The sequence below is a fragment of the Rhinolophus hipposideros genome, assembly GCF_964194185.1.
Source record: "Rhinolophus hipposideros genome assembly, chromosome: 5".
Taxonomy (NCBI): Eukaryota; Metazoa; Chordata; class Mammalia; order Chiroptera; family Rhinolophidae; genus Rhinolophus; species Rhinolophus hipposideros.
The window spans coordinates 18,288,810-18,304,735 of NC_138051.1; the positions used below are offsets into that span (position 1 = coordinate 18,288,810).

General features: G+C 34.2%; 1 protein-coding gene across 14 annotated transcripts in view; it reads left to right on the forward strand.

The window, feature by feature from the left end:
- The window catches only part of RALGAPA1 (Ral GTPase activating protein catalytic subunit alpha 1), a 214,538-nt gene that overhangs the window by 54,193 nt on the left and 144,419 nt on the right, over positions 1-15,926 (forward strand). For all 14 annotated transcript variants that reach the window (XR_013993430.1, XR_013993431.1, XR_013993432.1 and 11 more), the window contains exons 11-14: positions 4,283-4,480; positions 7,743-7,877; positions 12,266-12,414; positions 15,794-15,923. Coding sequence is in view for 8 of the 14 variants with exons in the window: in XM_081049576.1 (XP_080905702.1) it covers positions 4,283-4,480; positions 7,743-7,877; positions 12,266-12,414; positions 15,794-15,923 (612 nt within the window). In the remaining 6 variants the exon portion in view is untranslated. The remainder of the gene's footprint in view (positions 1-4,282; positions 4,481-7,742; positions 7,878-12,265; positions 12,415-15,793; positions 15,924-15,926) is intronic.

Below are 15,926 nucleotides of genomic sequence, written 5' to 3' on the forward strand. Positions count from 1 at the left end.
CACAGCCCCCCAAAGAGCTCCCATGTCTACCTAGTCTTCTCTGTACCGTCTCTCTTTTTTGTTGTACGAAGGTAGTCCCATGTAGAAGAGACCTTTGTGTAGGCTTTATTGCCATGTAGTTTTGGGAAGCCACTTGGAGCCCAGCAGGTGCTTATGGTGCCTCAGGCACTAGCCTGCCAGAGTTGAGCATTTCTTGGTAGGATAGCCAGGTAGGTGGGTGTGGTAATGCCCTGGTGTTCCTGCTTGCTCCCTTTGTTTAGAGGCTAAAGGCTCCAGGCAGTGTAGCTGTGAACTGAGTTGTGTGATCTTGCAGGTAGGGCACAGGGATAGAGGTCCCGCCTCCCTGTCAAAGTGGAAGGGAATGTAAACAATGGTGCTTACTCGCTCTGCCCACCCCTGCCTGGAGAGTTCCCATAGCTCCCTACGGACTTCCTTGGTTTCCCAGCCTCTTCTGTTGGGTCTCTTTTTCTTGTTTATTGTCAGACAGTGTTCATTCAGTGCTCAGTTCTCTCACAGGAGGAATTGCTAGACGTGTATATTTGATTTTGCTCACAGGCGTGGGGAAGTTCAGCATCCTCCTATGCTGTCACCATCTTGGACCTCTGCTTTTAAAAAATACTTCCATCCTCATAGCCTTCACAGTGAACTGTTTTCACTGTCTGGACTTTTGTCCTTAAACCTTCCTCTCTACCCTTCTCTTCTTTTTAATTTGGCTGCTCCTCAACAACCTTTAGCTCACAGCTTAACTGTGACTATACCACAGTGTCCTTTACATGACTGCCCTCACCACCCTCACCCACCAAAAGACAGACAAATGCACCTGCATGCGTGCGCGCGCACACACACACACACACACACAATAAGAACCTCTTTTTTGTTGTTTTTGAAAACTGATCTTCTTCATAGTACCTCTCCTCTGAGTTTTATAATTATTTAAAATTTGTTTAATTTTGATCTTTCTGCTATCCACCATGAATACTTCTGTTATTCATTCATCATTGTATCCTTAGTGCCTGGCATAGAGAAAGTATCAACTAAATATTTGCTGAATGAATCAGGAAGTTCAGTAAGTGTTGAGTGACAGGCATTTTGTCAGTGCTAGCTGAGATCTAACATGTATTTCTAGAAGCTAAGTCTTGAGATAATTTGTTATATAACGTATGGTGTCTTTTTAGAGGTGATATAATGATTGTGAGTTTTATCTCAGATGGAAGTATGTTTTTTGTGTGTCTTTAAAACAGAGATACAACTATAAAGCGTAAATGCCCAAATCATTTGAAATGATAAAATTATTTTCTGTATCTAATCAAATAGGAATAAATGCATTCCAGACGTTAGCCCCCTATTTTATGAGGAAACCCAGTGTGTTTTATGTGGTCAGTACTTGGAGGCTATAGGGAGGATCCCCAAGTACTTTGATACCAGAATAATAATGAGAGACTTCAATAGTTTAACCTCTAAGCACCACAGGTTTTACATATATATTTATCTGTTTGTGTGTGTACATACTCATATATACGTGTATATGTATACATAGGTATATAATATATATTTCTCTCTATATATATGGCTTAAGGAACATACATGGATTGCACAGTGTAAGTTCTGCAAAGTTCCCAGGGCGTTTTCAGTTCCATGAGGTCAAAACTATTTTTATTACAATACTACGATTTTATTGACCTTTTTCACTCTCATTCTTTCACAAGTGTACAGTGAAGTTTTACAGAGGATACCTGATGTGTGATATTGTATCTGATTGAGTACTAAATCAAGCAGATATGAGAATCCAACTGTCTTCTACTAAGCTAAATATTAAAGAGATACGCAAAAATGTAAAACAGTGCTACTCTTCTTTTGGGCATTGTGTTATTTGTGTTAACATATAGTATGTTACGGGTTCTGAGGCCAAAATGCGAACCACAGCTTTAAAGAGACAAAATTCCCAGATCTGCTAAATGCTCTCTGTACTTGATTAAATCTTAAAGAATGTCCATCCTGATCTGGGTTAGGTAATAATTGAAGCATATTAAAAGAATATCAGAGACCAGCATTTTTTAATGTTTATTCACTGAAGAAGAGAGCCTTAGCTATCAGTAAATCAGATCCCATTGGCAAGGTCCATTATTAGAAAACCCGGTTACTAGAATACCAAGTTATTTCTTTCTTAAGCTAACAGCATTAAATATTTGGTTTTTCTGTATCCTGTTGTTTTGATTCTTCCTCCATGTAGTTTTCTGATTATGATATAGTTTTATGGTCATAGAACCATAAAACATATGGAGATGACCTCACATACAAGTATATCTACAGAGAGATTTGAATATTTCTGCCTCTGGTTATAGTTTCCCTTATTATCGATTAATAATTGGTGCTTTTCCACAGAGGGATAAGGTGCCAATATGTGGATTTGAATGTTCTGGTTTCTGAGAACAATATTTCTTATTGTAAGTTTATAAATTGACATTCTCATTTTCATGTGTCAGTTTTTTGCCATGGCTAATATCGGTGTTTCCTCAAGATCTGTATTTAGTGTGTTGATAAATCAAATTTTGGGACCTGTAAGAATAAAGGTTATATACACTCTGGTCTTCAGTAAATTCATCAAGCCACTTGGGCTATAGTATGACAATTTATACAATAATAAATATCTTAGTTCTGGAGATTACCAATATTTAAAAGTTTTTAAAATATTTTAAATAATTTTACAATGAATTTTTAGAGCAGTTTTAGGTTCACAGTTTGAAAACTGAGCAAAAAATACAGAGTTCCCATGCTATTTAAAAATTAACCTTTAGAGCAGTTTTAGGTTCACAGCAAAACTGAGCAGAAAATACACAGAATTGCCATGCTACTTAAAAATAATAATAAGTTAATAATTTAGTATCTGAGAATAGAACTTCTTTGAGATTATTTGACCTTTTTCCCCCCAATTTATATTGAACCTTTTTAAGGAAGCCTGAGCTGTTGCTGCAGTTGTAAAATAGTCTATGAGCAGGCAGTGATGATCAAAATCATGCCATTGACCATTAAGCTGCTGGAATATGAGAGTGAGAATTTAAGAATGGGTTTGTTAGATGGAGAAAACTAGTAATGTAGCTGCTAGGGAATCAATAACAGCAAATATTAGGTTGGTGCAAAAGTAATTGTGGTTTTTGCAATTGTTTTTAACCTGCTAAACCGCAATTACTTTTGCACCCACCTAATAAAAGGATGACTACTAAACAATATAAAATATCCTGTTGATATTACATAGTAACTTTACATCATTCTCTTGAAAAGCTGATTTTCTTGGCTAGTTTCAGATAAAATTATTTGACCCCATGATTATTGTGAAACACCCATACTGATAACTCCCAAGTTATCAGGTTTTACGTAAAGATCTTAATTTTTAGAGTTGAAAATAATAGGTAGTGGATGTAAAACTAAAAATAAAAAGCAATTTAATTCCATTTCTCTTTGTAAATAAAAAGTACAGTAAAAATATTAACACATAAACACAAACATGCCTAAGGAAAGGACTTTGGATGTTGAGATTAAGAGTATTTTTATTGTTTTATTTTTGCATGTCTGAATTGTATAAAAATTTTTTGCTGTGAAATGTAATATTTTTGTGATGAGGAAATATGTCCTTTTATTTTAAAAGTTAAGGCAACCTAGAAAATACCTAAAGGAAAGAATAACAGATAATTCCTTTTAATTTGCTATTTGTCTTATTATTTAACTTATTATATATTATATATGTTATATATAAAAATATATAATATAAAATTATATATTACATATTATATATAAAAAGAAATAAGAAAGCTGTAACTTTTTTTTCCATATGCTTAGAAAAACTAAATTGCTTTATTTCATGTGATTTTTTATTCTTAGAGTCAGAATTAATTTTATTTTTCAATTAAAATCTTTTATCAAAATTTATTTCAATAGTAACCTAAAACAACAACAATGTAAGTTACAAAATGTGATTTATTATGGAAAGTTGTATTTATATTGAAATTTGTTTGACCACAGGTATTTCAAGAAACAAGGAATACTTTTATGCTGAGACAGATAGTACCGTGAAACCTTTGCTCCGTGCACTTGAAATCAGTGTCTGTCTTCCAAAAGCATTTCTGTTTCAGTGTATTTACAAATTATTTGGAGACAAAAGGCTTTTCTGACAATGAATTGTTTAACTTTTCTAAAAATCATTTATATCTCCCATTTTATAACAAGATAGAAATGTAGATTGGGGCAAAGTAAAAGGTGTTATCTTCTGTTCTCTTCTTTTCACTAGGCATTTTTATTACCAATTTGTGAAGCAGCAGCTATGAGAAGAGTGGTAAAAGTATATCAAGAATGGATCCAGCAAGAGGAAAAACCTTTGTTTATGCAAGAGCCTGAAGAAATTGTGATCTCTTCTTCAGACTTACCTTGCATTGATAGTGTTACAGACCATGATATTTCAATGGAAGAAGGAGAAAAGAGAGACGAGGTAATGATAAGACTTACATATTTTAGTATACGTTTAATAGATGAGATTTTCACAATAGTGTAATAATGTGTTAATACACATACACTTACTAAATGGGAAAGTATACTTATCTTTCAGTGTATTTTACAGTTTAGATAATGTAACAGTTATCTCAGTACCTTATCCCAAAGCTCTTTAATGTCACAACTTTAAAAAATAGATATTGAGGTGGTATACTGATTCTAAATTAAAATTAGACTCTGTTATAAAAGGTGTAATATTCAAAACTGGTACTAGATCGAAATGGATGTTGTAGTACATACTTCTTAGAGTGATTACCAAAATACAATTCCTTCTTGCATGTCTTATTCTAAGATTGGGTACCCAGCACAAATCAGAATATTCTGAATTCTTTCTTGAAAATTTTTGTAGAATAAAAAAAAAAAAAAGCATCCTGATCTGCTAAATAAGTTGGTCTGTGATAAGAAAGACTGGAGTTTACTCACAGTGGGGAAAAGATGAGAGAAAAGAGAGTGGAAGTGGAATTTGGGTCACTGGTTCCTTTTATTATTTAAGTCTAAATGAATTCTTATACTTTGGTTGTTTAACTCTTGTCATAGGTCAGGTTCTCACCAAAAATTAGAGTCTGATATTGACATGTATCTTGCCAAATTTAGATAGGAGCAATTTGGTAATGTTTATTCACCTTGTGGTTAATTTAACATCATCAGTGGAATTTATCAGGATATTAACCTATGAATAAATAGGCCACATTCCACAGGGATTCAATGAATCAATATATATGTATATATATATGCTATATACTGGTATATGTAGAGCAATCTCCCCTATGTCTAAGAAGGGAATGATGTAAGGAATATAATTGAAGTAAATAAAATTAACCATGTAAATTATGAAATAATACAGTTCTATTTGTTATATACTAATAAAAATATCCAAGTTTTTCATCAAGCTAGAAGATAAACCTATCAGTCAAAATAATTTGTTTTGCCCAATTTTTTTGTCATGAGTTTATAGCTCAGTACTGATCCTACCCTGTGTCATTTACTGTCCTTCAATAAAAATATAGATAATATAATCTGTCTACATACATAATTTAAAAAAATAAACAGTTGAAAGAGGTCAGAAGGCAGGCAGGAAAGAAGGAAGCTCCAAATGCAGGGTGATATAGGTGTATTGTACAGGTTTGTTCTGCTGCTTACTCAGATACTAAAACCAGTATTCCCATTAGAGATGTGAGTTTTCAAAATGCCAATAACTCTTGCTAATGGAATGAACCAAAAACAAAAGATAGAGTCATTCATTGATTTATATTTCTGATGAATTCGATATATTAAAAAATCATTTAAAATTTGGTGTTAATTATAAAATGGAGTTGTTATAGATTCAGATAATTATAAATGGTGTTTTTGTTCACATAGTACCTGTGAAACATTTGAAGGAGAGGCTGAATACAAGACAGTTTGTGTATGTGCAGACTGTCATGCACCTAGTAGTCTGTTTAGCATTCCCTGGCTCATCCCATTAAAAATTTCAGTGGTATTCTTAAATACTTGTGACAACAGAACACTCCCACAAATTTCAGAGTGTTCTGTAAAACATGGTAATGCCCACGTTGAGAACCAGTGTTGGAGGTATTAATATAAACATGAAAAGACATTATTTCTACCTTCACAGAACTTACATTTTAGCAAGAAGACAAATATGCAAAGTATATAGTTATTTCTATGATCCAGAGTGTGAAAGAGGGAATACCTAACTGCTTAGGGAAGGCATCATTTAGGAGGTAGTATGAAGAGCAGGTAACTTACGGGAAGGGAACCACACAATGTGAATACAATCTACAAAGATATGAGAGACGTTGAAAATATTTTTATTTGGCTGTAGCTAAGACCCAGTGGGAGAGAATGATAGGAAAAATAGGCAAGAACTAGACCCTGTTCAGTGACTTGTAATGGACTTTGATTACATTCTAGACACTGTAAAACCTTTGAAGGATTACGAGTAGAAGAATGGCATTGATAGTTATATATTTTAGGAGGATTATACCAAGTCCAGAGCAAAAAATAGATTGGAGGCCACTCTGGAGGCAAGGAGACTAGTTAGGAAGTATAGGTATTAGCAAAATTCAGAAGGGAGCTAAGTACCTGACATAGAGAAGACAGTGGCAGTTGCAATGGGAATACAAGGGAGAAGACAGATATATGATTTGGTGGTAAAATCAGTATGTCTCAATTAATTGGCTGAGAGAAATGAGAAATGGGGAGGTGTCCCGTTTTCTTTCTTTGGCAACCAGGGTAGTTGCCATTCACACTTGAACAGGAATTTTCAAAGTGAAAGTTTGGTGGTGGTGGCCAAGATGGCTAGAGGGGTTGGCAGGAAGGGGAAGGACATCGTTAATGAACTTACTTTTAAACATCTTGAATTTGTGGTGCTTGTGGGTGCTTCATGAAGAACTGTTTAGAAGATACTTGACCATAGGAGTATGGAGCTTAAGAGAAAGGTATTAAGAGTTGACCATGGTGTATTGTTTTTGCGACTCAGCTGAATTCAATTCTGCTCCTGGTAATGGCAGAGTAGTTTGTATTAGACTAAACTTCCTGAATATTACAATTACAAGCTTTAGACAAAAATATTTTTAAAAAACTATTTGAAGATATTGGCGAGTGACCAAAAGCAGAAAGAAACTAGAGAATAACTCAAAAAAAGAGAACATTGAATGAAATTTGTGTGACTTTCCACCTTGAGGGAACTCCTTCGTCTGCAAGACTTTCGACAGCTAAAACTCAAGCAGAAAGCTGCATGCAGTCTTACCGGTTTGAAGTATCAGAATTCTTCTGTCTTCGAATAACAGGAATTTTACTCTTAAGTAGAATAAATAGAAGTTATTTTCTGTTTTATTTAAGTTATTTGGATTCTGGCATTTACTTCAGAACAGAACTTATGTCTTGCAAGGCTGGAAATATAATCCTTCTTGAGTGTGTAAGTGCAGAGAGGAGGTTAATACATTAGATACATAGAAAAATGTTTCTATATGTGAAATTATATAATCTCTGGCTGATCCTTACAGATGATTTTTTTAACTTTCTTTGTATTTTTGTCAATAAGAACCTTTTTTACAGTGAACATACATGCTTTCGTAATAAGACATCTTCTGTTTTGAGAAGGTGTTTAGCGATGGGATCCAATAATTTTACTTCCTCAGTTCACTGATGTCATAGCATTCTTAATGAAAAATGAAAAACTTGGTATTTTGCTTCAGGAAAATGGGATCAGTGTTGCTGATCATGTTCGAAATTGCACTTGGGCAAAAAATGGCACTTACCAAAATGTTCATAATGCCTCTGAAGAAGCCACAGAACAAAACATACGAGCTGGTACCCAGGTGGTTTTGCAGGTTGGTCACTCTTTGGCTATTTTTTTAAAATAAAATAATTATTAAATATTTTGAATATAGTTCAGTATTTCAGTGTAGAGTATAATTTTTTATTTTTATTATTTATTTATTTTTTAAGTTTTTTTTGTTTGGGAAGGGGAACAGGACTTTATTGGGGAACAGTGTGTCCTTCCAGGACTTGGTCCAAGTCAAGTTGTCCTTTCAGTCATAGTTGTGGAGGGCGCAGCTCAGCTCCAGGTCCCGTTGCCGTTGCTAGTTGTTAGTTGCAGGGGGCACAGCCCACCATCCCTTATGGGAGTGGAACCTGCAACCTTGTAGTTGAGAGCCCGCACTCCAACCAACTGAGCCGTCTGGCCACCCGGGAGCTGAGCAGCAGCTCACTGACTTCATCCTAGTTGTGGAGGGCGCAGCTGGCTGGCCCATGTGGGAATCGAACTGGCAGCCCCGTTGCCCAGAGCTCGCACTCTAACCAACTGAGCCACCCGTCCGCCCCTAGAGTATAATTAAATGTAATAAATTCACCACCCACATTTATCAGTTATCATATGCCATGTTAATTTTGTTTTTTTCCTTAACTCTCACTTTATAGTATACGTGTTGATAAACGTTACCTATTATTTTTCTAGACATTTAAAAAATTTATTTAAATTTTATCATGGTGTACTATCATATGAACTCCTTTTTACATTAACCATTATGTTTTTGAGATTTGTTGATACCTAGCCATAGTTCATTTATTTTAACTACTTTGTGGTATTGTAATTTATAATTATTTCACATCTCATTTGTTTTTTCTGTTCATGCTTTTTAACTTGTTTCCAATATCTCACTATTCCAGACAGTGCTATATTGAATATTCTTATAGATGTATTTTTTCACACATGTTGGAGAACTTCCCTAGAATATGAACCAGAAGTGGATTACTGGGTTGGAGGATTTGTACATTAGTAGCTTTACTTTGCTATTGCCAAATTGTTTTCCAACATGGTTATAATAATTGACATCCCTTCCAATAGTATTTCTGAGTTCTTATTTCCTTATAGCTTCTCCATTACTTGTATAGTCAGATTTTAATTTTTGCCCCTCCTACATGTATGAAATGTTATTTTTTTTAACGTTTGTGTTTTCCCTGTTTTAATTGTTCTTTCCTTCATCACTACTGAACTTGAGCATTTTTTTTTCTCATCTATGAGTTGCCAGTTCATATGCTTTTTATGTTATTCTGTTGTGTTTTTTGTCTTTTTCTTATTGATCTGTAGGAATTCATTACATTCATTCATTTTTTTAAAATCAGACTATTCGTCAAGGCCACATGTGACTTTCACTTTGTTAAATCAAATGGACATTTTTTAGTCCTAATCTTACTAGACTCATCAGGAGCATTTTCCAGAGTAGACCATTTATTTCCCTCCCTGTTGAAACCCTTCTTCACTTGGCCTTCAGAATAGCAAACCCTTCTGTTTTCTTCTTAACTCACTGGCTGTATCACTGATTTTTGTTTTTACTGATCTTTCCATATTTCTCTGACTTTTTCTTGTTGAAGTGTCCAGGGCTCTTGTTGAAGTGTTCTTGGATCTCTTTTCTACTTACACTTATTTTCATCCAGTCCTGTATCTTTAAATGTTATCTATATAGTGCAACTTCCACATTCTATCTCTAGTCTGAGACCTCTCGTTTGAACTCTAAGAGTCCTGAACACTAATATTCAAATGCCAAGTTGGCATCTTCATTTGGATGTCTATCTGGTAGACATCTCAAACTTGACATGTCTAAAACTTGCTCAACAAATGTGCTCTTCCTGCAGTTTTTTTTCATTTTATTTAATGGCAGCTCTGTTTTCCAATTGCTCAGGCCATCTTGTTTCCTGCCTTTTAATCTTACATCTAATGTGACAACAAATCCTGTCAACCTTCAGAATGTATGCAGTATCTGACTACTATTCGGCACACACGCTACCTCTTGTGTCCAAGCTTCCATAATTTTTCATCTGGATTATTGCAGTAAACTTCTAATTAGTATTCTTGCTTCTGCTCTTGCCCACACATTACCCTGGTAATATTCAAAATAGTAGCCAGAGAGATCCTGTAAAATGTAGGTCAGATTGTATCATTTTTTTGCTTAAAATCCTCCATTAGTTTTTCATTATCATTAAGTATATAAAAGCAAAAGTTGTTCTGATGGTCTGTAAGGCTTTATTTACATCATTGCTCCTTAGGGTATGACCCATAGACTGACTAATGCTGGCCCACAACATAATTATAAAAATTGAGAGTAGGAGTTTAGAAACCAAGACATTGACTATCTCTTGATTCTGGTGAAAGTTTGGGTTTGTATTTTGTATGTATTTTTGCATTTTCTTTTTCCTATTAGTTCATTTTAAATTATATTTTGCAATAGGATTGTTCTGCAAAAGATTGGGGAAAGAAAGCTATGGCAATGTGAGAAGCTCTGTTCCACATGCTCTGTTTCTCAGCGTATCTCCCACAGCTTTTTCCCCTCCTCACCTTGTTGTTCCTCAGATATGCTAGGCAGGTTCTTACCTCAGGTACTTTAAACTTGCTTTTCCTTTGGTCTGGAATGCTTTTCTCGCAGATTGCTACAAAATTCAGTTTTGCCTTTTCAGTCATTCATATTTATATTTATTCTCTACCCCCGCCCCCCCCACGCACACACACACACACACACTTTATTTTGTGTCCACTGGGTCCCCCAGGACAATGAGGTGATACTGAGTATCCTTATCTTGTTCTTGGTTTTGGCAGTATTTCTCAGGTTCAGTTGTTACAACATTTGTTATAGTTCTTGAGAAATGCTCTTTCTCAGTTCTCAGATTAAGGAATTTATTTTTTTCTTGGTTTGCTAATTTTTTTTTTTTTTTAAGAATGAATAAGTGCTGAATGCTTTTTCTGCATACATTGTGTGTTGATCATGCTTTTTTTCACTTTAATTTATTGATCGAGTATATTATACTAATAGATTTTTCTGATGTCAAGGCATTCTTACATTTCTGGGGTAAATTACTACTCAGTCATAAAGTATTAGTTTTTTTAGAGGATTAGTGTCTATGTCTATGAACAGGGCTTGTTACAACTTTGCTCAATTTGAATTGGTATTGTTATTTCAAGATTTTGGGCTATATGTTCATAAGTGATATTGGTCTTTTATTTACTTTTCTTATATAGTCCTTGTCTGTTTTTGATAGTGGGATTATAGTTTTATAAAAATACGTTGGGTGGTTTTCCTTCTTTTTTGTGTGTCTCTCTGAAAAGTTTGTGTCCAATAGGGATCACCGTCCATGCAGGTCAGGCAAAGCTGCGCCTGTACAGCTGTCTAGGCCTCGTGTGCAGGGGTGGGTCCGACACCGTGATTACCAGTTCCCTTTCTTTTGTGGAATTCATGAATGCATCTTTTCTATTTCTTCTTGAATCGGTTTTGGCAATTTCTGTTTTGTCTACAAAATAACTTACTTTATTAAATTTTCAGTTATTAGCATAAAGTTATCCACTGAACTATTTTAATATTCTATCCTGGATATATAGTTGTGTCCTTATTTCTATGTTTGTGCCTCTCTCTTGCTTTTCACGGTCACTGTTGCTAGACTTACAGAGTTAGCTATTGTTCTATTTTAATTATTTTACAGTTAACTTAATAGTGTTTTCTCACATGATTTTACAACTGTATTGTGTTAATAGCTTATCCAGGGGATTTAAATCAGAATTATGGGTATAGAAGATGTAAACGTCCTAGGTTTACAATTAACATAAAGTTCTCTTCCTCCAAAGTGTCTTGAAGGCCTTTGCACAGACCTATTGTCATTATAATAATTTGTCTTCAATAACAAAATACAATTAATTATATGATTATAATGAATTTAATTAAAGATACATATTGATGGATCCTCGTTAGTAGTACTATAATATGCAGTCTGTTTACGCAGTCTTGTTATTACTAAAACAGGTATATATACATAACCAATAAACATGTAAAAAGAGGATAGACAGCTTTGAACAACTCATTCAGAAAATTCTTGATTTAGATATTTTTATTCTAAACTATTTACATTTTTTATTCTTTTCATTTTATGACAGTGATAGGGTAATTAAAGTTCTCAATTTTTAAAAAATGCTTTTTTTCACTTGGTTTGTTTTTGGGGAGTGACAAATAATTTAATATTTGTCTAGATAAACAAAAATACACAGGTTTAATGAGTTTAAACTTCAGATATCAAGCTGGTGGTAGAAGCAGAATTAGAATTAACCTACAGTCTTACGCTTTTAAGTTTGTTATAGAGCACTCAGTGGTCAGCATCTAAGAGGTTTTTTTTCTTTGAGTAAAAAATTTGCTGTTGAAATGCTATAATGAATGGCTAATGATTTCTTTTGTCTTAGGTGTTTATTATAAACTCATCAAATATATTTCTTCTTGAACCTGCGAATGAAATAAAAAGTCTTCTGGATGAGCACACAGATATGTGTAAACGCATTCTTAACATTTATCGGTTCATGGTTGTGCAAGTATCAATGAACAAAAAGACTTGGTAAAAATATTTATCTTTATGTTTTTTATATCGTGTGTCTGAGTATAGTAGTTTTTAGAGGATTAGTGTCTATGAACAGAGCTTGTTACAGCATTGTAGAGACTTCTATTATTGAGTAGATGAAGAAATATAATTTATATCATAATCATAATGACAACTATAGTCTCTCCTTCACTTTATCTCAACATCTTTGATGAAACTTCCACAAGACCCCTTGGGTTATCTTTCTAAAGTGGACATGTAATGGCCTCCCGTGTCCCCAGGAATGAACACAGGCATGTATGTATGAATGAATTAATTTATGCATGTATAAATGAATAAGTAAATGATTGAATGTATGAATGCCTAATTCCTCAACCTGACACTCAAGGTCATGTACAGTCAGGTCCCTGCCTACTTTCCAGCCCTTTTTCAAGCCCGACCTCCACCCTGCAGGATGGGAATCTGCTTCCCAGTTTTATCAAATTGCTCTTTCCTGAGCACAATGTGAACTTTTCCTTACAATGTCTAATGCCTTCCATCTTTTCTTATTGTCACCATAACAATCCTTAGATTCCACCTTCCCCTTTCCACATACCCTTGTATTTTTTTCCTCATTTATTTTAATTCTGTATCTGTATCTCTGTTATTGTTCTTACCTAAATTGTCTTAATCCCTAAAGTACTTGTATAAATGTCTGTTTATCTCACTGAACTAATAGGCCCTAAAAGGTATATACTGGTTGTCTTGTTTCCATATTTCCTATATTTCTTAGCATAGTACCTTATATAGTATTGGTACATTATACATATTCGTTTAGTTGAACGGAAAAATAGGCCTTTTGGGGAGATGAGAAGAGCTGTTATTTAGTTTTTTGAAAAATGATACATGTTCATTATAAAATTCAAAGTTTTAAAAAGAAAATAAAAGTTGCCCAAAAGCTCACTCACCAAACCACACACACAGTTATATAGTATTGTGCCATATGTATGTACCACAATTGTCTAACCAGTTATCTATTGATGGATATGTAGTTATTTTGTTTTTGGAGGAGGGGAGAACAATGAACATCCTTATACATACAGAATTTTTCGCCTTTGACTTATTCTTAAAAAGTGGAAATTCTTGGTGAAAGACCATGGGGAAAAAATGGCTTTATTTTGAGAAAATTGTTAACAGTATTAATATAGTTACACCTAGAAGTAGTTATTGTTATTAACTTATTTGGAACACTTTTCTGTGCCAGGTATCATTTTAAGCACTTTACATTCATTTTCTTTCTTAATCTTTGTAGCACTGTGTGAGGGTGATATAATATCTCTATTTTACGTGGTGATTCTTAGATACAAAGAGATTTAGTAACTTGTCCTTGTTCACACAGCTGAGAGTTGAACTATGGTCCTGACTTCAGAGCCCTAGTTATAATTAGCCTGTAGCTTACTACTTTGGATCATTCTTTTGTTAGTCCTCCCTCCTTTTTCCTTTTTGTATATACTTTGAATCAATGCTTTTGAGGCAGATTAAAGTGAGAGACTCACTATGTGGAGCACAATTTTAGAATATTTTTCTTAATTTTTATATATTCCCTTGAAGTCATAGCATGATGAGAGGTTACCCGCATATTTTCATTGCATTTACAAGACTATGAATTAAAATTATTATTATTGTATTAATAATACTATAATAATTATTAATTATTAATAATACAATAATTATTATTAAAGTGAAAGATTTATCTGACATATGATAGAGTTTTCTTTTGACCGCAAATCAGATAAGATTTATTTGGAAATCTGTACTTGATTGCATGTGTTGTTGATTTCAACTAGTTTTTCATTTCATATAGCTAAGCTAGAAGCCTAGGATTACAAATGTGGCAACTTTGATTTTTATTTTATGAATGAATGCATGCAGTTAATAAATTCAGGATGTTTTTCATTGTGTGATACTTTTCTATTTGATTGTGCTCTTCTCAGAAAAACCGTGACATCTAGATATGACATCTGTTGCTGCCTCTGTCATGTTTCTCACATGGATTGTTCCATGTATTGCTATGCCTGGAATGGGTTGACAAATAAGCCAAACAGGCGGGGCCTGTGATAGGGACTTGAGCTGTTAGCTTGGCTATAAACCCAACTGAAATCTCCTTGTCAGTCTCTTTTTCAACATACTATTGAATTGTTAAGTGCACATACAATAGTTTTATGGTCTTAATAATAAGCATGTAGGAAAAAGAGGCAAGGTAAAAATAATACAGGATTGGCTTGACTTTCAGTACCCAAAGAGAATAAAGGTTAAAAAATGACCAAGCTAAAAAGAGTCAGTAGCATGATTGTCCTTGATTACTCATCAGGCTTATTGTGATCTATTAATATTAATCTTCAAATATGTAGTTTTTGAAATTGAACCCGGTACAATTCTAGATACGTGGTTATTCTCCATGTTGTAAAGATGGATCAAGGTATGAGGTGTGATCAGCAAATGCGGTGAATGCTGTTGCCGAGTGCCATCCAACAGAAAGGCAGGAATCTTCAATAGGGGAAGTGGTGCTTTAAACCTTAGTAACAGTGTGTGACAAGTTTCAGCTTGTTCGTACAGTCAGTCAGGTGTGAGCTGTGGTTGAGAGAAAGTGTTTATTAAAGTGTGCCGTAAATCATGGATCACGAACAACGCATGAAATTCGTTTCAAACTGCAAAAAAGTTCTAAAGAAACACGAAATGTTAAAATTAGTTTATGGTGATGCTGCAGTGACCATGATCTTTCACCATGCGACTTCTGGCTCTTCCCCAAAGTCAAAATGACCATGAAAGGTAAATATTTTGAATCGAGGCAGCCACGACAGTGACTCTAAAGACACTCATGAAATACGACTTCCAGCACTGCTTCAGAAAGTGGCAAGAACGATGGAATAAGTGTGTTCGAAGAGAGAGGGAGTATTTTGAGGGGGATTAATGGCAATGTATCTTTTACTGTAATAAGTTTCTTTAGTTAAACATTCACAGTATTTTTTGATCACACCTTGTAGATGCATCAAGGTAGAACTACGTTGAATAGATAGATGAGTGTTCTTCAAACAGCTCCCTAAGGTCACTATTTGATTTGTGGGGTGGGGAGATGGGCGCAGTCTCTACATTTTCACCCCAATTCATCAGTTTTTGCATAAATTTTTATTTGATGAGAGGGTATTGTGGCTGATAAATGGTTTTAAAATAAAGTAGATTTATGCAAATGGAATTAAAAATTTTAATATCCAAAGAATTCTAAAAATTTGAAAGATATTTTATATTTGGGTTATTGAAAGATAATACCATTTTTATAACAAATATTAATTTAAAAGTTACCTATTAACCAAAAGCAAACGTGCAAGAAGGAAACATTAATTAATTTTTTTACTTTAAGGGAACAGATGCTGCTTGTGTTGCTCAGAGTCACGGAGTCTGTACTGAAGATGCCATCACAAGCTTTTCTACAGTTCCAGGGGAAAAAAAATATGACCTTGGCAGGTCGACTTGCAGGACCACTTTTCCAGGCA